This window comes from Lampris incognitus, chromosome 9 (genome assembly GCF_029633865.1).
Source record: "Lampris incognitus isolate fLamInc1 chromosome 9, fLamInc1.hap2, whole genome shotgun sequence".
Classification (NCBI taxonomy): domain Eukaryota; kingdom Metazoa; phylum Chordata; class Actinopteri; order Lampriformes; family Lampridae; genus Lampris; species Lampris incognitus.
In genome coordinates this window covers 2,016,775-2,041,807 of record NC_079219.1, presented here as the reverse complement: position 1 = coordinate 2,041,807, position 25,033 = coordinate 2,016,775, and the positions used below count along the sequence as shown (strand labels likewise).

General features: G+C 49.5%; 1 protein-coding gene across 2 annotated transcripts in view; it reads left to right on the top strand.

The window, feature by feature from the left end:
- The first annotated feature begins 7,008 nt into the window (after positions 1-7,008).
- Positions 7,009-25,033, top strand: part of LOC130118040 (pleckstrin homology-like domain family B member 3) — an 81,920-nt gene continuing 63,895 nt past the window's right edge. Inside the window, exons 1-2 of one of the 2 annotated variants that reach the window (XM_056286340.1) lie at positions 7,009-7,397; positions 24,375-24,523. In XM_056286340.1, the coding sequence (XP_056142315.1) occupies positions 24,377-24,523 (147 nt within the window). In that variant the 5' untranslated portion in view covers positions 7,009-7,397; positions 24,375-24,376. The remainder of the gene's footprint in view (positions 7,398-24,374; positions 24,524-25,033) is intronic. The other variant, XM_056286341.1, reaches the window with a different exon arrangement.

The window sequence follows — 25,033 nt, the reverse complement described above, 5'->3', positions numbered from 1 at the left end:
AACAGGTCAGCACACTTTCCATTACTGAAGTCCGCCGATGGGAAAATGCAGCGTTCTGGCTGGGCATCAGCACGGGGGAACTTTTCTCGGGGCGTTTATCTTCCAGCTTCCACCTTGTGTCTCACGGCCATGTGACGGTGCTCGGGAAAGACGGGTTTGTGTTGGACTGCCAGTCGCTGACATCTTGCGCTCGGCAGTGTGAACTGGTTGTTGTCCTCAGCTAGACTCGTGCTACCAGGTGTGAGTATTGTATCACAAGTCTTCTCATACCGCACTTTGTTGAGCCACTTGACAGTTTCGGGCCTGCGAGGTCACAAACTGTCTGAAAGATGCATGTGGACCTGACAAAGTGTCGTCTGCAACCCTGCGACCCATATGCCCTGGGAGATGAATCAAGTGTGTGATGACGAAAACGTCGGTTCCCAAGCTGCTGTCAGCCCTGATGTGCAGGGACCGTCGACCAGCAGTCAGACAGACACACACTGACGGACACACACGTTGCTGCTTGGGTCTAAAGTTTGTTTTTTGTTTTTTTCACGACTGCAGTGCGACCATTTTGGTCATCCAGCTGGTGTGTTGTTTTAGCGGCAGTGTTTTCCAGACTGGAAGTGCTTCTACTCTCGATTCTCTTCTGCTCCAGCGTGCCAGCTGTTCATTCACCCCGTCCAGGTCCCATCTGTTCAACCCTTTCAGTCGCTCCCTCTGCCCATTTTACCCCGGTGCAACCACGAACCTCTGCCCCATTCTCTCCCGGCACAGCCACATGGCACCGGAACCACCCATGACCCCGCCGGCTCATTCTGAAAGCCTTGCACAAAGGCAGGGCAGTAAATTCTCTTAGACAGAGTTGAAAGACCCTGAAGCAGCGTGGTGTGCAGAAGGTCCTACACTGTACAGCAGGCCGCCATGAAGCAGCGTGGTGTGCAGAAGGTCCTACACTGTACAGCAGGCCGCCATGAAGCAGCGTGGTGTGCAGAAGGTCCAACACTGTACAGCAGGCCGCCATGAAGCAGCGTGGTGTGCAGAAGGTCCTACACTGTACAGCAGGCCGCCATGAGGCAGCGTGGTGTGCAGAAGGTCCTACACTGTACAGCAGACCGCCATGAGGCAGCGTGGTGTGCAGAAGGTCCTACACTGTACAGCAGGCCGCCATGAGGCAGCGTGGTGTGCAGAAGGTCCTACACTGTACAGCAGGCCGCCATGAAGCAGCGTGGTGTGCAGAAGGTCCTACACTGTACAGCAGGCCGCCATGAAGCAGCGTGGTGTGCAGAAGGTCCAACACTGTACAGCAGGCCGCCATGAAGCAGCGTGGTGTGCAGAAGGTCCTACACTGTACAGCAGGCCGCCATGAGGCAGCGTGGTGTGCAGAAGGTCCAACACTGTACAGCAGGCCGCCATGAGGCAGCGTGGTGTGCTGAAGGTCCTACACTGTACAGCAGGCCGCCATGAGGCAGCGTGGTGTGCAGAAGGTCCTACACTGTACAGCAGGCCGCCATGAGGCAGCGTGGTGTGCAGAAGGTCCTACACTGTACAGCAGACCGCCATGAGGCAGCGTGGTGTGCTGAAGGTCCTACACTGTACAGCAGGCCGCCATGAGGCAGCGTGGTGTGCAGAAGGTCCAACACTGTACAGCAGGCCGCCATGAAGCAGCGTGGTGTGCAGAAGGTCCAACACTGTACAGCAGACCGCCATGAGGCAGCGTGGTGTGCAGAAGGTCCTACACTGTACAGCAGGCCGCCATGAGGCAGCGTGGTGTGCAGAAGGTCCTACACTGTACAGCAGGCCGCCATGAAGCAGCGTGGTGTGCAGAAGGTCCTACACTGTACAGCAGGCCGCCATGAAGCAGCGTGGTGTGCAGAAGGTCCAACACTGTACAGCAGGCCGCCATGAAGCAGCGTGGTGTGCAGAAGGTCCTACACTGTACAGCAGACCGCCATGAGGCAGCGTGGTGTGCAGAAGGTCCTACACTGTACAGCAGGCCGCCATGAGGCAGCGTGGTGTGCAGAAGGTCCTACACTGTACAGCAGGCCGCCATGAGGCAGCGTGGTGTGCAGAAGGTCCAACACTGTACAGCAGACCGCCATGAAGCAGCGTGGTGTGCAGAAGGTCCTACACTGTACAGCAGGCCGCCATGAGGCAGCGTGGTGTGCAGAAGGTCCAACACTGTACAGCAGGCCGCCATGAGGCAGCGTGGTGTGCAGAAGGTCCTACACTGTACAGCAGACCGCCATGAAGCAGCGTGGTGTGCAGAAGGTCCTACACTGTACAGCAGGCCGCCATGAGGCAGCGTGGTGTGCAGAAGGTCCAACACTGTACAGCAGGCCGCCATGAGGCAGCGTGGTGTGCAGAAGGTCCTACACTGTACAGCAGGCCGCCATGAGGCAGCGTGGTGTGCAGAAGGTCCTACACTGTACAGCAGGCCGCCATGAAGCAGCGTGGTGTGCAGAAGGTCCTACACTGTACAGCAGGCCGCCATGAAGCAGCGTGGTGTGCAGAAGGTCCAACACTGTACAGCAGGCCGCCATGAGGCAGCGTGGTGTGCAGAAGGTCCTACACTGTACAGCAGACCGCCATGAGGCAGCGTGGTGTGCAGAAGGTCCTACACTGTACAGCAGGCCGCCATGAGGCAGCGTGGTGTGCTGAAGGTCCTACACTGTACAGCAGGCCGCCATGAGGCAGCGTGGTGTGCAGAAGGTCCTACACTGTACAGCAGGCCGCCATGAGGCAGCGTGGTGTGCAGAAGGTCCTACACTGTACAGCAGGCCGCCATGAAGCAGCGTGGTGTGCAGAAGGTCCTACACTGTACAGCAGGCCGCCATGAAGCAGCGTGGTGTGCAGAAGGTCCTACACTGTACAGCAGGCCGCCATGAAGCAGCGTGGTGTGCAGAAGGTCCAACACTGTACAGCAGGCCGCCATGAGGCAGCGTGGTGTGCAGAAGGTCCTACACTGTACAGCAGACCGCCATGAGGCAGCGTGGTGTGCAGAAGGTCCTACACTGTACAGCAGGCCGCCATGAGGCAGCGTGGTGTGCTGAAGGTCCTACACTGTACAGCAGGCCGCCATGAGGCAGCGTGGTGTGCAGAAGGTCCTACACTGTACAGCAGGCCGCCATGAAGCAGCGTGGTGTGCTGAAGGTCCTACACTGTACAGCAGGCCGCCATGAGGCAGCGTGGTGTGCAGAAGGTCCTACACTGTACAGCAGGCCGCCATGAAGCAGCGTGGTGTGCTGAAGGTCCTACACTGTACAGCAGGCCGCCATGAGGCAGCGTGGTGTGCAGAAGGTCCTACACTGTACAGCAGGCCGCCATGAAGCAGCGTGGTGTGCAGAAGGTCCTACACTGTACAGCAGGCCGCCATGAAGCAGCGTGGTGTGCAGAAGGTCCAACACTGTACAGCAGGCCGCCATGAGGCAGCGTGGTGTGCAGAAGGTCCAACACTGTACAGCAGGCCGCCATGAGGCAGCGTGGTGTGCAGAAGGTCCTACACTGTACAGCAGACCGCCATGAGGCAGCGTGGTGTGCAGAAGGTCCTACACTGTACAGCAGGCCGCCATGAGGCAGCGTGGTGTGCAGAAGGTCCTACACTGTACAGCAGACCGCCATGAGGCAGCGTGGTGTGCAGAAGGTCCTACACTGTACAGCAGGCCGCCATGAGGCAGCGTGGTGTGCAGAAGGTCCTACACTGTACAGCAGGCCGCCATGAAGCAGCGTGGTGTGCAGAAGGTCCTACACTGTACAGCAGACCGCCATGAGGCAGCGTGGTGTGCAGAAGGTCCAACACTGTACAGCAGACCGCCATGAAGCAGCGTGGTGTGCTGAAGGTCCTACACTGTACAGCAGGCCGCCATGAGGCAGCGTGGTGTGCAGAAGGTCCTACACTGTACAGCAGGCCGCCATGAGGCAGCGTGGTGTGCAGAAGGTCCAACACTGTACAGCAGGCCGCCATGAGGCAGCGTGGTGTGCTGAAGGTCCTACACTGTACAGCAGGCCGCCATGAAGCAGCGTGGTGTGCAGAAGGTCCTACACTGTACAGCAGGCCGCCATGAAGCAGCGTGGTGTGCTGAAGGTCCTACACTGTACAGCAGGCCGCCATGAGGCAGCGTGGTGTGCAGAAGGTCCTACACTGTACAGCAGGCCGCCATGAAGCAGCGTGGTGTGCAGAAGGTCCTACACTGTACAGCAGGCCGCCATGAAGCAGCGTGGTGTGCAGAAGGTCCAACACTGTACAGCAGACCGCCATGAGGCAGCGTGGTGTGCAGAAGGTCCTACACTGTACAGCAGACCGCCATGAGGCAGCGTGGTGTGCAGAAGGTCCTACACTGTACAGCAGGCCGCCATGAGGCAGCGTGGTGTGCAGAAGGTCCTACACTGTACAGCAGGCCGCCATGAAGCAGCGTGGTGTGCAGAAGGTCCTACACTGTACAGCAGGCCGCCATGAAGCAGCGTGGTGTGCAGAAGGTCCAACACTGTACAGCAGGCCGCCATGAGGCAGCGTGGTGTGCAGAAGGTCCTACACTGTACAGCAGGCCGCCATGAGGCAGCGTGGTGTGCAGAAGGTCCTACACTGTACAGCAGGCCGCCATGAGGCAGCGTGGTGTGCTGAAGGTCCTACACTGTACAGCAGGCCGCCATGAGGCAGCGTGGTGTGCAGAAGGTCCTACACTGTACAGCAGGCCGCCATGAAGCAGCGTGGTGTGCAGAAGGTCCTACACTGTACAGCAGGCCGCCACGAGGCAGCGTGGTGTGCAGAAGGTCCTACACTGTACAGCAGGCCGCCATGAAGCAGCGTGGTGTGCAGAAGGTCCTACACTGTACAGCAGGCCGCCATGACGCAGCGTGGTGTGCTGAAGGTCCTACACTGTACAGCAGGCCGCCATGAGGCAGCGTGGTGTGCAGAAGGTCCTACACTGTACACCAGGCCGCCATGAGGCAGCGTGGTGTGCAGAAGGTCCTACACTGTACAGCAGGCCGCCATGAGGCAGCGTGGTGTGCAGAAGGTCCTACACTGTACAGCAGGCCGCCATGAGGCAGCGTGGTGTGCAGAAGGTCCTACACTGTACAGCAGACCGCCATGAGGCAGCGTGGTGTGCAGAAGGTCCTACACTGTACAGCAGGCCGCCATGAGGCAGCGTGGTGTGCAGAAGGTCCTACACTGTACAGCAGACCGCCATGAGGCAGCGTGGTGTGCAGAAGGTCCTACACTGTACAGCAGGCCGCCATGAAGCAGCGTGGTGTGCAGAAGGTCCTACACTGTACAGCAGGCCGCCATGAAGCAGCGTGGTGTGCAGAAGGTCCTACACTGTACAGCAGGCCGCCATGAAGCAGCGTGGTGTGCAGAAGGTCCTACACTGTACAGCAGGCCGCCATGAAGCAGCGTGGTGTGCAGAAGGTCCAACACTGTACAGCAGGCCGCCATGAAGCAGCGTGGTGTGCAGAAGGTCCTACACTGTACAGCAGGCCGCCATGAAGCAGCGTGGTGTGCAGCGGAAATCACGGGCACACTAAAAAGGCAACTGCAGAAATAGACAACCGTCCTATGGCGTGTTTGGAGTGTGCAGATGTCCTTTCCAGTGAAATCATAATGCCTGATAATTTAACTGATTAACACACTTCCAGCCAAAGAGGAAGTAACGTGTGAAGTCAGGTGATGTGTAGTGGCTGGTGGGAAGGTAAACCTGCTTCTGCTGGGACATGGACAGGTTACCCAGGTCTGAGCTACAGACAAGACCACAATAAAACATTCATGGGACTGTTAACAGATGAACAGACCGGTTAGGTGCTGGTCAGCTCCAGTAAATCAAGGAAGTGGTAGCCAGAATAATAATGTTAATTATGATCCAATAAAGATGGCGTATCACCATATCTAGCTGTCTGTCTGCCTGCCTGCCTCTGTCCGTCTATGTGTTACCCGTCCGTCCACCCGTCCCCCTGTCCGTCCGTCCGCCCGCCCATGTGTTACCCGTCCGTCCACCCGTCCCCCTGTCCGTCCGTCCGCCCGCCCATGTGTTACCAGTCCGTCCACCCGTCCGCCTGTCCGTCCGTCCCTCCGCCCATGTGTTACCAGTCCTCATATGTTGTGTTTTCAGAAGTTACCTTCAGTTCTTAGAATCACAGCCTCAGAGAATTTTTTTCCACCTTTCAAGATTGTAGGTGGCCAGGCGTCCCTCGGAAGGATGCTGGGAGTCCTTTCTGCTCTGTAAGGTCAAGAGCTGGCTGTTTGTGTTTCTCTGTCATAGAATAAATCTAAATCAACCTGTAAAACTCTCTAAACTCACACTCGTAGAAACATTTTACTCCCACATGTGGTCGTCAGCTCCGTGTTCTGACTGAAACTCTGCAGCTCTGAAAAGCTGTTTATTCTTCTTTTTTATATTTTATTTATTTATTTTAAGATTTCTATTTATTTTGTATGGTCACTATAATTATTTAATTTTCCACTTATTTAGAATGTCATTCATCTCATATGTATTGCTATTTCATTTTTTCACGTTATCATCTCTCGTATTGTTTGTACCTGACGTAATATGTACATTGTCTTGTTGAATAAAGTTATTAAAACATGTTTATTCTTTTTTTTAAAGTTGTTTATTCTTCTTGTTCTTGTTGGTGCTGTGACGTCACGCCGCCCGGTTGGGGGTCTGGCGGAGACCTTCCGGTTGTTGGTGCTGTGACGTCACGCCGCCAGGTTGGCGGTCTGGCGGAGACCTTCCGGTTGTTGGTGCTGTGACGTCACGCCGCCCGGTTGGGGGTCTGGCCGAGACCTTCCGGTTGCTGGTGCTGTGACGTCACGCCGCCCGGTTGAGGGTCTGGCGGAGACCTTCCGGTTGTTGGTGCTGTGACGTCACGCCGCCAGGTTGGCGGTCTGGCGGAGACCTTGGCCCCGCCTCCTCGCAGTGACGATGCAGTTCAGTTCACCTGTTGGCGCCGTGAGCTCGCAGCGCGCGCGGCTGTGTGGCGACAGGAAGGGTGGACTCGGAGAGGGAGGGTCGATAGAGGATGTGTGGCGTTTGGATAGATTAAGGTGGACTCGGAGAGGGAGGGTCGATAGAGGACGTGTGGCGTTTGGATAGATTAAGGTGGACTCGGAGAGGGAGGGTCGATAGAGGATGTGTGTGTGTGTGTGACGGGTGTGTGTGTGACGGGTGTTTGGACGGACTAAGCTGCGGCGGACTTTCCGCGCCGTCCAGCTTTCTCTGAGCCGCTCCGGACGGGAAGTCCGCCCGCCGCTGCGCGCGCTCCACTTTCTATTTCGGTTCGTGTCTCTTCTCTTCTCTTGGTTCGCTTCGCTTCGGTTCGGTTTGGTTTGGTTCGGTTTGTTTTGGAGCCGCCGGTGTGGTGTCGGTGACATGACGGAAGGACGCCGCCTCCGATAGGAAGTTTCTAGGAGCTTTGAGCAGGTAAGACACGAGTCGGTACTGACTAAAGCAACCTGTCGGTCCTCTGCCGGACCGTGGACCCTGTTAGAACCGCGTCCGCTCCGCACACCGCGGGCACGAGCGAGCTGCTTGCTGCCCGAGGGGCGCGTGAGCTCAGTTAACATGTCAGTCAACATGTCAGGTAACACGTCAGTTAACATGTCAGGTAACACGTCAGTTAACACGTCAGGTAACATGTCAGTCAACATGTCAGTCAACATGTCAGGTAACACGTCAGGTAACACGTCAGTTAACATGTCAGGTAACACGTCAGTTAACATGTCAGGTAACATGTCAGTCAACATGTCAGTCAACACGTCAGGTAACACGTCAGTCAACATGTCAGTTAACATGTCAGTCAACGTCAGGTAACACGTCAGTTAACACGTCAGTTAACATATCAGGTAACATGTCAGTTAACACGTCAGGTAACATGTCAGCTAACATGTCAGTCAACATGTCAGTTAACACGTCAGGTAACATCAGGTAACATGTCAGTCAACATGTCAGGTAACATATCAGTCAACATGTCAGGTAACACGTCAGGTAACACGTCAGTTAACGTGTCAGGTAACACGTCAGTTAACGTGTCAGGTAACACGTCAGTTAACATGTCAGTTAACATGTCAGTCAACGTCAGGTAACACGTCAGTTAACACGTCAGTTAACATATCAGGTAACATGTCAGTTAACACGTCAGGTAACATGTCAGCTAACATGTCAGTCAACATGTCAGTTAACACGTCAGGTAACATCAGGTAACATGTCAGTCAACATGTCAGGTAACATATCAGTCAACATGTCAGGTAACACGTCAGTTAACGTGTCAGGTAACACGTCAGGTAACACGTCAGTTAACGTGTCAGGTAACACGTCAGTTAACATGTCAGGTAACATGTCAGTTAACACGTCAGGTAACATGTCAGTCAACATGTCAGATAACATGTCACTTGAACATGTCAGTCAACATGTCAGGTAACATGTCAGGTAACACGTCAGTTAACACGTCAGGTAACACGTCACTTGAACATGTCAGGTAACATGTCAGTCAACATGTCAGTTGAACCTGTCAGTCAGAGTAAAGGCGTAACGTGTTGCTCTCGGCCTGCCTGCTGGTCTGTTGGCGGTCTATCCTCTGCTGTAGAATGCAGGAGGTACAACAGCCACCCTGGCTGGGGCAGTTAGGTGTAATCCTGCCCTTTACCCCAAACACAAACCAATCACTGGAAGGAATTCACAGTGCTTATCTTGAAGAAAGGCCGCAGTAAGCGTTTTTCTGACCCTGTGCTGGGGTAGGGGGTTGTTGTGTTCACATCTTCCTTTACCCAGACAGCTGGGTAGGTCCATATTAAAGACAACAGAGAAATACAACAACACAAAATACAGCTCCACACAGCAGCAGCAGCAGCAGCAGCAGCAGCTCACACGTGCACATGAGGAAAAGCTATGCAGACTTTAGTTCCTGTGTCCCCAGAAACCAGAGGAGGACCTGGGGTCACCGTGTGGAGGCTCCGTTAAGAGCATTATCTTTACATTCTTACCGTCAGTTAATCGACACACAAACTTGTACATAAAACCCCTCCACACAGCATGAGAAGTGGTGGGAGCGTTACTAGACACACACACACACACACACACACACACACGACTTGCCCTGCAGTACATGCTACCTGCAGCGTGTTGGTGTGTGCTTGGCTGTAAGTGCACCACAGGGGGCAGCATATCGTGGGGAACGGTAGGCCCTAAAAGGAATAGCGTTAACCTCATCTGTACACAACGTAATGCTGTAGCGCCGAAAAGTTCTTCAGACAAAGTTGTTTATTCTTCTTCTTCTTGTTGGTGCTGTGACATCACGCTGTCAGGTTGGGGGTCTGGCGCAGACCTTCTTGTTGTTGGTATATCACACTTAATCTATTTTTATCGGTTGGAGAGTATAATGTTACTGGAAAGCCATCTGAAAATGAATCCTGCTTTAGGGCAATACAAATAAAATTTGCCTTGGACCAGCCCCGTTACATAACTTGTGACCATCTGCAGTTTATAGAAATTCCCATTTGTTTACAATGTTCCTGCGATATCCCTCCTTTATCGCTCCATCAGCACATGAGGGATAAACAGAGGGATGGGAGTGTAGGTGGAGATGGAAAGATTGGCCTCGGGTATGTGTGTTCAGTTGTTCTCACACACGCCTTGTTTTTAACCGGCGTGGACAAATCTGTGTCTGAGCCCCCTGGTTTGCAGGCTGTCATTAATGGATTGGCCTTCGTCTTACCTGAGAACAAGGGGTTTGCTCAGGCTGATGGAATCTCAGTCTGAACGGCTGAACCCTCACTAACATGAGTAATGTCACATACTTATGTTCTTGTCTGAGGAATGTGTCATGCCCTGAACACGCCACTCGACGTTCTGGTGTCTTCATTTAAGCCATGCAACAGGAGGGAAGATGAAGGAACTCAATATAGTGGCCTGATTATAATGTCATCGGTGATTTTAAACTTGGCAAATACCATAATTGATGCCAAATGTATAGACCTACCTTTTAAGACAGTAGTACACATCCACCTAGAAATACATCGATATCACTTCAGAGCACCCAGCCAATCCAGTACTTCTGCTGAACAGTGCAGACTTCGACCATTCATTTTCAGTCAGTGGGCAAAATAATTGAGCTACGATCAGTTTTTTCCACAATTGAAGATATACAGCCTTCAATGTGCCAAAACTGCAGCAATTGAAGCCATTTTGCTATCATCTATGACATGTTACTCATGGCAGTTGGTATTGGATTTTAGTGTTTTGTGATACTCTATTTTAGCCTGGTATCAGCCCGATCCGATACTATTATGGGTGTCAGTGCATCCCCACACCCATCTGTTACTCTGTGACTGTACACCTGGCTTAGGATAAACCGTAAACCTTGTACAGTAGGGGTGGGCATCCTTATCCAGAAAGCGCCGGTATGGGGGGATTTTGTTCCAACCAAGCAGTTTCACACCTGATTCGACAAGTCCACTTGTAGAGTTGTTGTTGATAACAAGATTCCGGTGCGAAACTGCTTTGTTTTGAACAGAAGTCTGAACTCGCACTGGGTCTCTCCGAGAGTGTCCACACCTGGTGTACAGTACATACAGAGTACAACTAACATGGGCAGGTTACCGTGAGAAACTCATTAAAGAAAGGTAAATTGGGATGACAAGACCTCAGAAATCCTGAGGCTGCCATTCAGTTGGCTGTGGGAAAACGTCCACCTCTGGAAAGTCATCTCTGGCTAGTCTTCAGGTTTCCTTCTTTGTCCTAGCTATGCTAACAATAATAACTAACAGCTCTACCTTGAAACAGATTGTGTTTGTTTTTCCTGTGCAAATATGGCAAACGTAATGCTTTGGATTAAGTTTTGCGGCTGTCATCTCGTCCTAGCCAAGGTTCCACGACATGGAACAAATAAGTTACTGGTAGGACAGTATACAGGTGTGCACCAGCCCCAGGCTCCACCCTTAGTTTCGCCAAGTCTGTTTTTGTTGGTTCAAAGTATGACGGTACTCCACGTTGTCCCTTTACTAACCAGCGTTAGAGCTTGAATTTCCTCACACCTCTGTGAACTTGACAAGCCGGAGGTCTGCGTAAAATTACTCTGTTGATAATGTTACAGTCGGACAATTCGGGAATGTGAAGACTTATCCCTGGTCTCCTCAATCCAGGTGTAAAATGTACCATTGTCATTTGTATTTTCCTATACAATGCAGCCTATCAGCAAACCAGAATGTAAGCTTTCACATTCTTGGAATGTCCACTAGTGATGTCACTGGTGGACGGCATTTCAGTGACACAGAAGACTGCTCAGTATTATGGGTGTTATCTATCTATCTCTCTGTCTGTCTGTCAGTCTATCTATCTATCTGTATATATGTATATATATTATATAAATATCCATCCATTATCCAAGCCGCTTGTCCTAGGTAGGGTTGCGGGATACTGAAGCCTATCCCAGCAGTCATTGGGCGGCAGGCGGGGAGACACCCTGGACAGGCTGCCAGGCCATCACAGGGCACACACATTCACACCTAGGTGCAATTTAGTACGGCTGATTCACCTGGCCTACATGTCTTTGGATTGTGGGAGGAAACAAGCACCCGGAGGAAACCCATGCAGACACGGGGAGAACATGCAAACTCCACACAGAGGATGACCAGGGACGACCCCCAAGGTTGGACTACCCCAGGGTGTGAACCCAGGACCTTCTTGCTGTGAGGCGACTGCACTAACCTATATATATATATATATATATATATATATATATATATGAGAGAGAGAGTTGTAAATTCAGACTGTCTTCCTTCCTTTTACCAGTACTACCACTCTGTATACTAGTCGGTATGCAGATGTAATAAAGTTAGTGGTTACTGACCCTGTAGTGAGAGCTCACGTAGTGGTAAATACCATATCAGTGTCAATGAAAAAAAAGTTTCTGCTCAGCTTTTCATTGGATCATGCAACGAAATAAGCCTGCAACATGCCTCCACTTATACCTTTACTGACTGGACCATAGCCAAAACCTTCTTTCCTCGCCTGCTTTTCATGATCAGAGGTTATAATGGGACAACGACAGCTTCCTTCTCCTCCGCTGCCATCCAGTAGTAACTCGCTGTATGTCGTATTCACTGAGTACTTTAGATTGTTTGGTCCATCAGATGTCACCGTGCTCTTTGGCATTTAAGTCTGAATAAATCAGTAAAATGGTCAGAGCATTTTTGATCAGTAGTTTCTGATTCAAGGACGTCCAGGTATTCTCCTCAAACAAATGTCCTTCACATGTACAAGGACCTAAACATGCAGATATCTGAGGAGAACGGGAACGGTTGTAGAAGTCCCCGTTGCTGCATTCATCGATGTCTGTTATCCATTAGCAGGAAAGGCTGTTTTTTCTTACAACCACATTATGACATTGACACAAACCCAGTGCCCATTAGACCCAAGTGTAAGCAGGGTGAGAGTCGGTTCTTTTAAGTGGAACGTGGCTCTTAATGAGCAGGGCTGCCAACTCTTACGCATTGAGACTCACGCTTAACATGCTCTCGCCACACGTCCATTTTCTTTCTTGCTCTTTTAAAAAAATTTCCTCCTTTTTCGCCCAAATTGTACTTGGTCAATTACCCCACTCTTCCGAGCCATCCCAGTCTCTGCTCCACCTCCTCTGCTGATCCGGGGAGGGCTGCAGACTACCACATGTCTCCTCTCATACATGTGGAGTCACCAGCCACTTCTTTTCACCTGACAGTGAGGAGTTTCACCAGCGGGACGTAGCGCGTGGGAGGATGACGGACGCTATTCCCCCCAGTTCCCCCTCCCCCCTGAACAGGTGCTCTGACCGACCAGAGGAGGCGCTAGTGCAGCGTCCAGGACACATACCCACATCTGGCTTCCCACCTGCAGACATGGCCAATCGTGTCTGTAGGGACACCCAACCAAGCCGGAGGTAACACAGGGATTCGAACCGCCGATCCCTGTGTTGGTAGGCAACAGAATAGACCGCCACACCACCCGGAGGAACAATGTCTCAGTCAGCGGCTCTTCTGGCAGAAGCACAGTGTCTCTCCCTCTCCTCCCGCGCTGTGCGCATGCTGGCAGGCGTGCAGCCTACTACCATTTTAGACTACGTCAGTGGCAGGTGGCCAGTACAGGGTGCTGGGGCGCCGCCCCCTTCAAATACCAAGAGATGAAAATCTACGTAAACATGTTAAATATAATTTAGTTGTATGATGCAAATAATGATGAAATAAAAGTGTTGTCAGGCTGTGCGCGCCTGTCAGCAGCATTACATATTGGTTCAAGTGGTATTTGGTTGGTTCCTGTCTGAATACATATACTTCCTGTCTGAATACATATACTTCCTGGGTGAGGGGCGCCGGCCAAACCATACCTTATGTAAGCCCTCAGACTTGTGGCGAGCAGGTGACCCGAGGCTGCTGTCTGATTGGTTTCTTCAGATTTTCCAGACACTCCCACTTTTATTGGCAGTGAATTGGTATTGTTTTAATGGTTTTTGATCTGATGTGATTGGGCAATTCTCGTGGCTGTCAATCATGTTCACACCCACCACCACGCCTCGTCTCGACTGTCAATCATCCACCGTCTACCAACCCTGATAAAATCTATAGGCTACGTTGTCCTTCTTAATAACTCTGTGACTGTGGACATTAAAGCAGCTGTCAAGTGTGCTGCACCAAGCTAAATTGCCCCTCCCAAACATTTTTAGCACCAGCCGCCACTGGATTACACAATGTTTTCATGAATATAGTTTCAAAGGTGAAATAGCCATTCTTCTAATAACCATTTACCGTCCCGATCCACCCAATTATATGTTGTTCCTGATGCATTCTTGGTTTTCATGGCACCTCAATCTAGCTATTATAGACTAGTGCAGGTGGCTGATTTCTTGCCTTAATCCAATAGATTAGGTGGGGGAGCCAATGGATCCTCTACCCAATTATGTATTTTCCAAGGCTGTTCCCCTATTTTAAAACATAGCCAGATACCCATGCACATGGTGCTGGGCAACAAAATATTGAATTATTATTCAATATTTTGTTTGTCTTTTAATTGCTAAAGTATCGGGATGAAATGAGGTCTAAAATATTTTAGGGAGTATTATTTGAACAGAAGTTTTGGTTTGATATTGTACTTCATATTAACAGAGTTAAATGAAGATCTTAAATTGTCTTCATGCATGTTCAACACAGGTAAGAAAATCAAAGAAAGAAAGTTGAATCAGTTCATCTGGACACAGCGTTTATAGAGAGAGATACGTTTCATCATCACCTAAGTGACCTCTTCAGTCTCACCTGACTGCAGGTATCCCACCATTATAAACAATACAGCTGCATGACGACTGAAACCAACGACCAGTTTCATATGCAAATACGGGTGTGACCATTAACTAGAGTTTCAGGCCATGTGTACTATTCACAGAGGATTCAGCAGTATTTGCAGTCACAGCATTGTAAGATGTTGACAGATGTTTGTATGCCATCTATGTGAAGGGAACAACCATCGCTGAACCGGTGTGTGTGTGTGTGTGTGGGGGGGGGGGCTAAGAGTACATCTGTCACCATCTTACAATGCTGTGATTGCAATCATTCCCCAGTCCTCTATGACTAGTACACATGACCTGTAACTCTAGTTAATGGTCACACCTATTTGCATATATACAAACCAATAGTTGGTTTCGGTCAGTATGCAGTCACTGTATTGTTTATAAGGGTGGGGACACCTGCAGCCACTGTATTGTTTATAAGGGTGGGGACACCTGCAGTCACTGTATTGTTTGTAAGGGTGGGGACACCTGCAGTCACTGTATTGTTTATAAGGGTGGGGACACCTGCAGCCACTGTATTGTTTATAAGGGTGGGGACACCTGCAGTCACTGTATTGTTTATAAGGGTGGGGACACCTGCAGTCACTGTATTGTTTGTAAGGGTGGGGACACCTGCAGTCACTGTATTGTTTGTAAGGGTGGGGACACCTGCAGTCACTGTATTGTTTATAAGGGTGGGGACACCTGCAGTCACTGTATTGTTTATAAGGGTGGGGTACCTGCAGTCACTGTATTGTTTATAAGGGTGGGGGCACCTGCAGTCACTGTATTGTTTATAAGGGTGGGACACCTGCAGTCACTGTATTGTTTATAAGGGTGGGGACACCTGCAGTCACTGTATTGTTTATAAGGGTGGGGTACCTGCAGTCACTGTATTGTTTATAAGGGTGGGGGCACCTGCAGTCACTGTATTGTTTATAAGGGTGGGACACCTGCAGTCACTGTATTGTTTATAAGGGTGGGGACACCTGCAGTCACTGTACTGTTTATAAGGGTGGGGACACCTGCAGGCAGGTGAGACTGAAAAGTTCACTTAGGTGATGATGAAACGTTTCTCATGATTAACGTGTCCAGATGAACTGATACAACTTTCTTTTCTTTGAAGCTCTTAAGTTGGGTTTTTAAATATGGTATTTTGCATTTGTAAACAGATAACATGATATACATGACTATCATATTTTCCACATCGACCAGCTCTGTCTATACACATATGTCCCAAAATTATATAATTTGTATGATAGATCTAAAAAACATTTAAGCTGCATTCAAGTTTTAAACATTGCAGCTAATCTGTCTGAACAACATTTTAATTTGAGCATTATACAACATATCAGTGTGGAAATAAGTGCAGCTCAGTGAATAATGACAAATGAAATGTAAATCAAATATACTCAAGTAAAAATGCAGCATCGGTGAAAAACATAAATGATCATCTCTGGTGTAGATTGTCTAATGTCTGTTCCTTGTAAAGCTTTGGGACTGTTTTTAGAGCTGGATGGGGCTCAGTGGTACCCCAGTGTTGTCTCAAATGAAAAGTTAAGTATGTTGGGATCCTCCCTCATACAATACAGCTTTATATTCAGATTCCTCTGAAATGTACTATGAATTATAGACACTCTACTTGAGACGTTACATAAAAATGTTGACACAAATAGTTGTATATACATCTGAATACACTGACAGACCATCGTATTGGATACCAGAGCATGCAAACCAAATCTCCAGTAATTCACACACACACACACACACACACACACACACACACACACACACATACACACACACACACACACACAAACACACACACACACACACACAAACAAAATCTCTAGCGTCACCCTTTACAACGGTGCATGACTTGACATACTCATAAATGGACTTGAATAACAGCGGAAAACACACAACTGTTACACCGGCTCTGACCATGTCATCACCCATAATGTGTGTACAACCAACATCACAACAACATGTGTAAACTGAACACGGCCTGTGTTGACTAGTGTTAAATGTCAAATCTTGAGAGAGTTGCTCCAACTCTGTCATAGTGTAAAGTATTCCACGCGTTCAAAAGTGTAGTTTTTATGTAGTGTAGACCAGTATAGACGCTTTCAAATGAAATTAACTCCTGCTGGTGTTGAATTTAACTCCTGCTGGTGTTGAATTTAACTCCTGCTGGTGTTGAATCTAACTCCTGCTGGTGTTGAAGTTAACTCCTGCTGGTGTTGAATTTAACTCCTGCTGGTGTTGACTTTAACTCCTGCTGGTGTTGACTTTAACCCCTGCTGGTGTTGACTTTAACCCCTGCTGGTGTTGAATTTAACCCCTGCTGGTGTTGAATTTAACTCCTGCTGGTGTTGAATCTAACTCCTGCTGGTGTTGAAGTTAACTCCTGCTGGTGTTGAATTTAACTCCTGCTGGTGTTGACTTTAACTCCTGCTGGTGTTGACTTTAACCCCTGCTGGTGTTGAATTTAGCTCCTGCTGGTGTTGAATTTAACTTCTGCTGGTGTTGACTTTAACTCCTGCTGGTGTTGACTTTAACTCCTGCTGGTGTTGACTTTAACCCCTGCTGGTGTCGACTTTAACCCCTGCTGGTGTTGAATTTAGCTCCTGCTGATGTTGAATTTAACTTCTGCTGGTGTTGACTTTAACTCCTGCTGGTGTTGACTTTAACTCCTGCTGGTGTTGACTTTAACTCCTGCTGGTGTTGACTTTAACCCCTGCTGGTGTCGACTTTAACCCCTGCTGGTGTTGACTTTAGCTCCTGCTGATGTTGAATTTAACTTCTGCTGGTGTTGACTTTAACTCCTGCTGGTGTTGAATTTAGCTCCTGCTGATGTTGACCTTAATTCATGCTGGTGTTGAATTTAGCTCCTGCTGATGTTGACTTTAACTCCTGCTGGTGTTGAATCTAACTCCTGCTGGTGTTGGCTTTAACTCCTGCTGGTGTGGACTTTAACCCCTGCTGGTGCTGACTTTAACCCCTGCTGGTGTTGAATTTAACTCCTGCTGGTGTTGAATTTAACTCCTGCTGGTGTTGACTTTAACTCCTGCTGGTGTTGAATTTAACCCCTGCTGGTGCTGACTTTAACCCCTGCTGGTGTTGAATTTAACCCCTGCTGGTGTTGAATTTAACTCCTGCTGGTGTTGAATCTAACTCCTGCTGGTGTTGAAGTTAACTCCTGCTGGTGTTGAATTTAACTCCTGCTGGTGTTGACTTTAACTCCTGCTGGTGTTGACTTTAACCCCTGCTGGTGTTGAATTTAGCTCCTGCTGGTGTTGAATTTAACTTCTGCTGGTGTTGACTTTAACTCCTGCTGGTGTTGACTTTAACTCCTGCTGGTGTTGACTTTAACCCCTGCTGGTGTCGACTTTAACCCCTGCTGGTGTTGAATTTAGCTCCTGCTGATGTTGAATTTAACTTCTGCTGGTGTTGACTTTAACTCCTGCTGGTGTTGACTTTAACTCCTGCTGGTGTTGACTTTAACTCCTGCTGGTGTTGACTTTAACCCCTGCTGGTGTCGACTTTAACCCCTGCTGGTGTTGACTTTAGCTCCTGCTGATGTTGAATTTAACTTCTGCTGGTGTTGACTTTAACTCCTGCTGGTGTTGAATTTAGCTCCTGCTGATGTTGACCTTAATTCATGCTGGTGTTGAATTTAGCTCCTGCTGATGTTGACTTTAACTCCTGCTGGTGTTGAATCTAACTCCTGCTGGTGTTGGCTTTAACTCCTGCTGGTGTGGACTTTAACCCCTGCTGGTGCTGACTTTAACCCCTGCTGGTGTTGAATTTAACTCCTGCTGGTGTTGAATTTAACTCCTGCTGGTGTTGACTTTAACGCCTGCTGGTGTTGAATTTAACTCCTGCTGGTGTTGAATTTAACTCCTGCTGGTGTTGAATTTAACTCCTGCTGGTGTTGACTTTAACTCCTACTGGTGTTGACTTTAACTCCTACTGGTGTTGAATTTAACTCCTGCTGGTGTTGAATTTAACTCCTACTGGTGCTGACTTTAACCCCTGCTGGTGTTGAATTTAACCCCTGCTGGTGTTGAATCTAAGTCCTGCTGGTGTTGACTTTAACCCCTGCTGGTGTTGAATTTAACTCCTGCTGATGTTGACTTTAACTCCTACTGGTGTTGAAGTTAACTCCTACTGGTGCTGAATTTAACTTCTGTTGGTGTTGAATTTAACCCCTGCTGGTATTGAATTTAACTCCTACTGGTGTTGAATTTAACTCCTACTGGTGTTGAATTTAACTCCTGCTGGTGTTGAATTCAACTCCTACTGGTGTTGACTTTAACTCCTACTGGTGTTGACTTTAACGCCTGCTGGTGTTGAATTAACGCTGCCGATTCTGCCGTGTAGCATCTCTCTCTGTACTGTTCAGAGGATGGTTTTTGTATTCCCAGTTCTGCACCTCCCCTTCCATCTGCTCACACGTACTTGTTGTGGTTTTGTGATGTCTGTCAAGTCGCATTGTGTGTGTTGTCTTTTCTTATCTGCAGATAAAGTTAACACAGAAAAGCTTTCAACATCTTAGACATACAAGTTAGCATCAGGTCTTACATCTGTTCTGTGCGGGTTGAGAATGAGAGATTGTTGCATGTCAGGACACGTGTGTGTGTGTGTGTGTGTGTGTGTGCGTGTGTGTGTGTGTGTGTGTGTCAGCTGTTGCTTTTTATCGCTGAGTTGTGGGGGATTATTAGCATTGCAGAATCAAACAATGAGTGGGTTTTTGCGTAGGCCCAGTAGCCTGGGAGTTGAGAGTTACGTGTTGTGTCACCTGAGTAGTAATTATATAACGAGTGACCCCCTCCCCCGCCACACACACACACACACACAGACACACACACACACACACACACACACACACACAGTTCACATTCAGATTTGAGCCGTGTGTTTATTGTGTGTTCACATCCTAATCTCCTCCGTCTCCCTGCCACTCCCCAACCATCAGGGCCAATTACTGTGGCTACATGAAGCTGCTGTTTCTGCTTCAGTCAGCTGCACACCCTCCTCCTCCTCCTACACCACCTTATCTTTTCTTCTCTGTCTGCCTCTGATCATTATTTAATATTTATTTTCCCTTCTGTCTTTATAACCAGACCTGCTTCCATCTCTCTCTCTCTCTCTCTCTCTCTCTCTCTCTCTCTCTCTCTCTCTCTCTCTCTCTCTCTCTCTCTCTCTCTCTCTCTCTCTCTCTGTCTCTCTCTCTCTCTCTCTCTCTCTCTCTCTCTCTCTCTCTCTCTCTCTCTCTCTCTGTCTCTCTCTCTCTCTCTCCCTCTCTGTCTCCCCTCTCTCTTGCTCTCCCTTTCTCCCTCCCTCTCCCCCTCTTGCTCCCTCTCTCTCACACCTTCTCTCCCTCTCTCTCCCTCTCTCTCTCTGTCTCCCCCCTCTCTCTCCCCCTCTCTTGCTCTCCCCCTTCTCTCCCTTTCTCTCTCCCTCTCTCCCGCCCTCTCTCCCTCTCTCTCTCTCTGTCTCCCCCCTCTCTCTCCCCCTCTCACCCCTTCTCTCCCTTTCTCCCTCCCTCTCTCCCTCTTGCTCCCTCCCTCACCCCTTCTCTCCTTCTCTCCCTCTCCCCCCTCCCTCTCTCTCCCGCCCCCCCTCCCAGAGACAGATACTATCTGTGTGTGTCTCTTGTCTGTGAGTTATGTGTGGTAGCTGTGTGTTTGTTGTGTTTGACATGAAAGTGTGGACTTTACTCTTGACTGCCTGTGTGTCCTGCTGCTGATGGTGTATCTGGACTGGACTTCAGCTGATAGTGTATCTGGACTGGACTTCAGCTGGAGGTCACATAGCAAATACTTGTGCAGACTTGTGTCGGGTCATAATAATTTGACTCGGCCACTTTCGGCTCTCTTGAATGTGACTGCTTTATCAGAAGGCATAAGAACATATAATAGAGAATGTACTTCATTATGTAAATGGAGTAGTACTATTCTACGGCCTCAGAGTAGCCATGATTTAAAATGTTTTTTCCATATGTGCTGTTTATGTTTGTGATAAAGTATACTCAGCAGTGAACAATACTTGTTCAGTATTTGTACCCCACAGACCACTACATCCTTTTGAAGTAAACTTGTTTTAGAATTACTAGCCTCCAGTGAGCGAATACTCAATCACAACTATTTCTTTGCCGCCAACCCTCACGTTGTGGTGGCAGGAGTGGTACTGTTTCCACAGGGCCCTGGGTTCATGGATATTGATGTTCATTCACAAAACATGCTGCTGGAAGAAGAGTCATGGAAAGCTGACTAAAGCAGTGTCGTGTCTGTCAGAGACGGACCGACCGGTTTAGAAAAAGGACTAGCAGCTGGTTGAACCATGGCGACAGGGTGTTTTAAGATTTCGCTTGTGTGCACATCAGATTGTGTCATTATGCAAATATGCTTAGTGTATAACATGTGCCTGTGCTGGCTAGCTCTCCTGTCAGTTAGCTAGCTCTCCTACCAGTTAGCTAGCTCTCCTGCCAGTTAGCTAGCTGTCTTGTTGACAGTATACTACCAGACAAGTACAGTTTCAACACTGTGGCTTCAAACAGAAAAATACTTTCTTTTTCTTTTTTTGGACCCCCCCCCCTTTTTTTTTCCTCCCCAAGTGTACTTGGCCAATTACCCCACTCTTCTGAACCGTCCTGGTGGCTGCTCCACCCGCTCTGCTGATCTGGGAGGGCTGCAGACTACCACATGTCTCCTCCAATACATGTGGAGTCACCAGCCGCTTCTTTTCACCTGATAGTGAGGAGTTTCACCAGGGGGATGTAGCACGTGGGAGGATCACGCTGTTCCCCCCAGTTCCCCTCGCCTCCCTGAACAGGTGCCTCAACCGATCAGAGGAGGCGCTAGTGCAGCGACCAGGACGCATACCCACATCTGGCTTCCCACCCGCAGACACAGCCAATTGTGTCTGTAGGGACGCCCGACCAAGCCGGAGGTAACACGGGGATTCGCACTGGTGATCCCTGTGTTGGTAGGCAACAGAATAGACCGCTACACCACCCGGATGCCCACAAACACAAAAATACTAAAAATGGCATGTGAGATTTGAGAGGAGACTGAGCCATATACACTGTTTGAAGTAATACTGACTTGTAGTGGGCCACCTTGTCAGTGGCAGCTCGAAACAATTCCTTCTAGTCGTGGTGATCAAGTCAAAAGTTATGGAGAATCCGCAGGAAGTCAGTCAGGGACCACGGGTAAAACTGTGTATGAACTCGTGAAACGCATGGGACTGGTAAATACAATTGTTGAGAAGGGGAGATGTGTGACAGATTTCTTTTACATCTTGTAGTTTGTGTATCTGGAGCTTCATTCTGCTCGGCCGTCGTCCCACTTTTCTCTCAATAGAAATATGACACTGGCATCTGACATTTAAGACCCCCACACAACCACCACCACCACCCCTCCGCTACCATGCAAACCATCTCTCACACCATCCTGTACCCCTTCCCCCAACATCTACACTCTCCCCTGTCTCTCTCTCTTTCTCGCTCTCTCTCTCCTCTGTCTCTCTCTCCCCTGTCTCTCTCTCCCGTCTCTCTCTCTCTTTCTCGCTCTCTCTCTCTCCTCTGTCTCTCTTGCTCTCTCTCTTCTCGCTCTCTCTCCCCCTGTCTCTCTCTCCCCTGTCTCTCTCTCTTTCTCGCTCTCTCTCTCTCCTCTGTCTCTCTTGCTCTCTCTCCCGTCTCTCTCTCTCTCGCTCTCTCTCTCGCTCTCGCACATGCTCTCTTGTGCTCTCTCTCTTGCTCTCTCTCTCTCTCTCTCCTCTCTTGCTCTCTCTCCCGTCTCTCTCTCTCTCTCTCTCTCGCTCTCGCACATGCTCTCTTGTGCTCTCTCTCTCTCTTGCTCTCTCTGTCTCTCTTTCCCCGTCTTTCTCTCTCGCACATGCTCTCCCACGCGCTCTCTCTCTCTTGCTCTCTCTCCTCTCTTGTTCTCTTGTGCTCTCTCTCTCTCTTGCTCTCTCTCTCCTCTCTTGCTCTCTCTCCCGTCTCTCTCTCTCTCTCTCTCTCTCGCACATGCTCTCTTGTGCTCTCTCTCTCTCTCTTGCTCTCTCTGTCTCTCTTTCCCCGTCTTTCTCTCTCGCTCTCGCACATGCTCTCCCACGCGCTCTCTCTCTTGCTCTCTCTCCTCTCTTGTTCTCTTGTGCTCTCTCTCTCTCTTGCTCTCTCTCTCTCTTTCCCCGTCTTTCTCTCTCGCTCTCGCACATGCTCTCCCACGCGCTCTCTCTCTTGCTCTCTCTCCTCTCTTGTTCTCTTGTGCTCTCTCTCTCTCTTGCTCTCTCTCTCTTGCTCTCTCTCCTCTCTTGTTCTCTTGTGCTCTCTCTCTCTCTTGTTCTCTCTCTCTTGCTCTCTCTCCTCTCTTGTTCTCTTGTGCTCTCTCTCTCTCTTGCTCTCTCTCTCGCGCTCTCTCTCCTCTCTTGTTCTCTTGTGCTCTCTCTCTCTCTTGTTCTCTCTCTCGCGCTCTCTCTCCTCTCTTGTTCTCTTGTGCTCTCTCTCTCTCTTGTTCTCTCTCTCGCGCTCTCTCTCCTCTCTTGTTCTCTTGTGCTCTCTCTCTCGCGCTCTCTCTCTCTCCCCGTCTCTCTCTCTCACTCTCGTACACGCTCTCTCTCTCTCTCTCTCTCTCTCTCTCTCTCTCTCTCTCTCTCTCTCTTGCTCTCTGTTATGCGCTCTCTCTCTCTCTTGCTCTCTGTCTCTCCTCTCTCGCGCTCTCTCTCTCTCTCCCCCTGTCTCTCTCGCTCTCGTACACGCTCTCTCTCTCTCTTGCTCTCTTGTGCTCTCTCTCTCTCTCCTCTCTCGCGCTCTCTCTCTCGCTCCCCCTGTCTCTCTCTCTCTCCTCTCTCGCGCTCTCTCTCTCTCCCCCTGTCTCTCTCTCGCTCCCCCTGTCTCTCTCTCTCTCTCTCTCTCGCTCCCCCTGTCTCTTTCTCTCTCTCTCTCTCCCCCTGTCTCTCTCTCTCTCTCTCGCTCCCCCTGTCTCTCTCTCGCTCTCGTACACGCTCTCTCTCTCTCTCTTGCTCTCTTGCGCGCTCTCTCTCTCTCTCCTCTCTCGCTCACGCGCTGTCTCTCTCTCTCGCTGTGTCTGTATGTGTGTGTGTCATTGTGCCAGTCAGTGTTTGGAACTCCTCACTCATATCTCTGTTGTATATTTATCTCAGTTCCCCTCCTCCTCCATGCCCTGACAGCCTAATAAGGTCTGGATGGAGGGAAGGAGGAAAGAAGGAGTGAGAGGGGAGAGGAGAGGGTGGGAAAGCATTGGGCAGAAGGACTCCAGTATTTTCCCACCAGAGCGTTTTGCTTAGTGTGTGTTTTGTGTGTGTTGGTGGTATACTCGAAGTCTACATTAGTGCGCTTGCATGCATTCTTCTGTGTCGACAGAGAAAAAAGTTGCATGGTGCATGAGAAAAGGGCAGGGTGGTAAAAGAACGGGGGTTAATCAGGCTCGGAACATCCCTGGAAGAGATTAAGAAGCGCTGTGATGTGGAAAAAACCTGCAAACTGTGTCATGATGTCTGCTCTGCTTAACACACGCACACACACACACACACACACACACACACACACACACACACACACACACACACACACACACAAACACACGTCTGACCAAAAACAGGACAATACATACAGTACTTCAGACAACAATCTGATGCCTTTACTTTGTCTTTTCTCGTGTCCCCTATAGTACAAGACGCCTGGCTTGGTGCTCTTTACACCTTAATACCAAGCACTTCTAAAGCCGTGAGGAGAAAAGCTATTGTTTTCAATGCTTCTCTAACGACAAAGTTATTTCATCCTAAATCCTGCCCACAGACCACGAGCCACTTCCTGCACATTCTCTTCTCTTTTACTACTACTTCTTTACCCCAAGATACTTTCTTTATCTCACGGTGGCTTGTGGCAGCTGGGGGGATTTCTGTACTGTAGACTGCTTATGCAGTCTAGCGTATTACCCGCTCTGTAAACTGTCACCTGATCACTCATACACCTTGAGCCGTGCTGCAGATTACATTACCACAATACTCAATAAAGTCCTGTCAGCCAGCATTCCCTGAACTGTACCGCTCATTCACCACTGCTTTCCGTGTGACCTCAGAAATGCCTCGCCATAACATGGACAGCCCCAGGAGCCAGTGGGAACAAGTGATGCAGCCGCCGTGGTTTACCCGACTGGCTGAGGTACAAAGCCCCGCCTCCTCAGGGGCAGAGTCAGATACAGAGAGCAGCAGCACAGAGAGCGAGCGGGTGAGTGAGTGACTGCCACCCATCTTTTATTGCTGTCAGGTGAGGCTACATTTGCTATGGTAACCAGTCATTTGACAGATGTTAAACAGCGTTGCACATAAATCTAGTTTATGCACTATAATTTCTGTATACAACCATCACAGGAAGAAAAACTCTAAACGTCTGCTGTTTCAGCACCACCCTGCGCGTCACTGAACTATCGCTATCTGCAGACAGAGGCGCTGTGGAGTCATTATGTGGACATGTTAATGCCAGCAGGTCTTAAAGAGGCATTGTCTTTGGCTTGTTTCTGATGAGTTGTCTTTTTACCTGTTGTGCCTGGTTAGCTGGATCACACCCGTTTGTAGCATGTGTAAAGAAGGATGTCTTGCCTGAAATGTTCATCATGCAAACAAACCACAAACGTGTTAATGGGAGGGCTGGCCTGAACTTTGTTTATTCTGTATTCATGTAGCATTCAGCACACTCTAAGTTATAATCATATGGAATTTAGTAGTCTTCGAGTCAAGA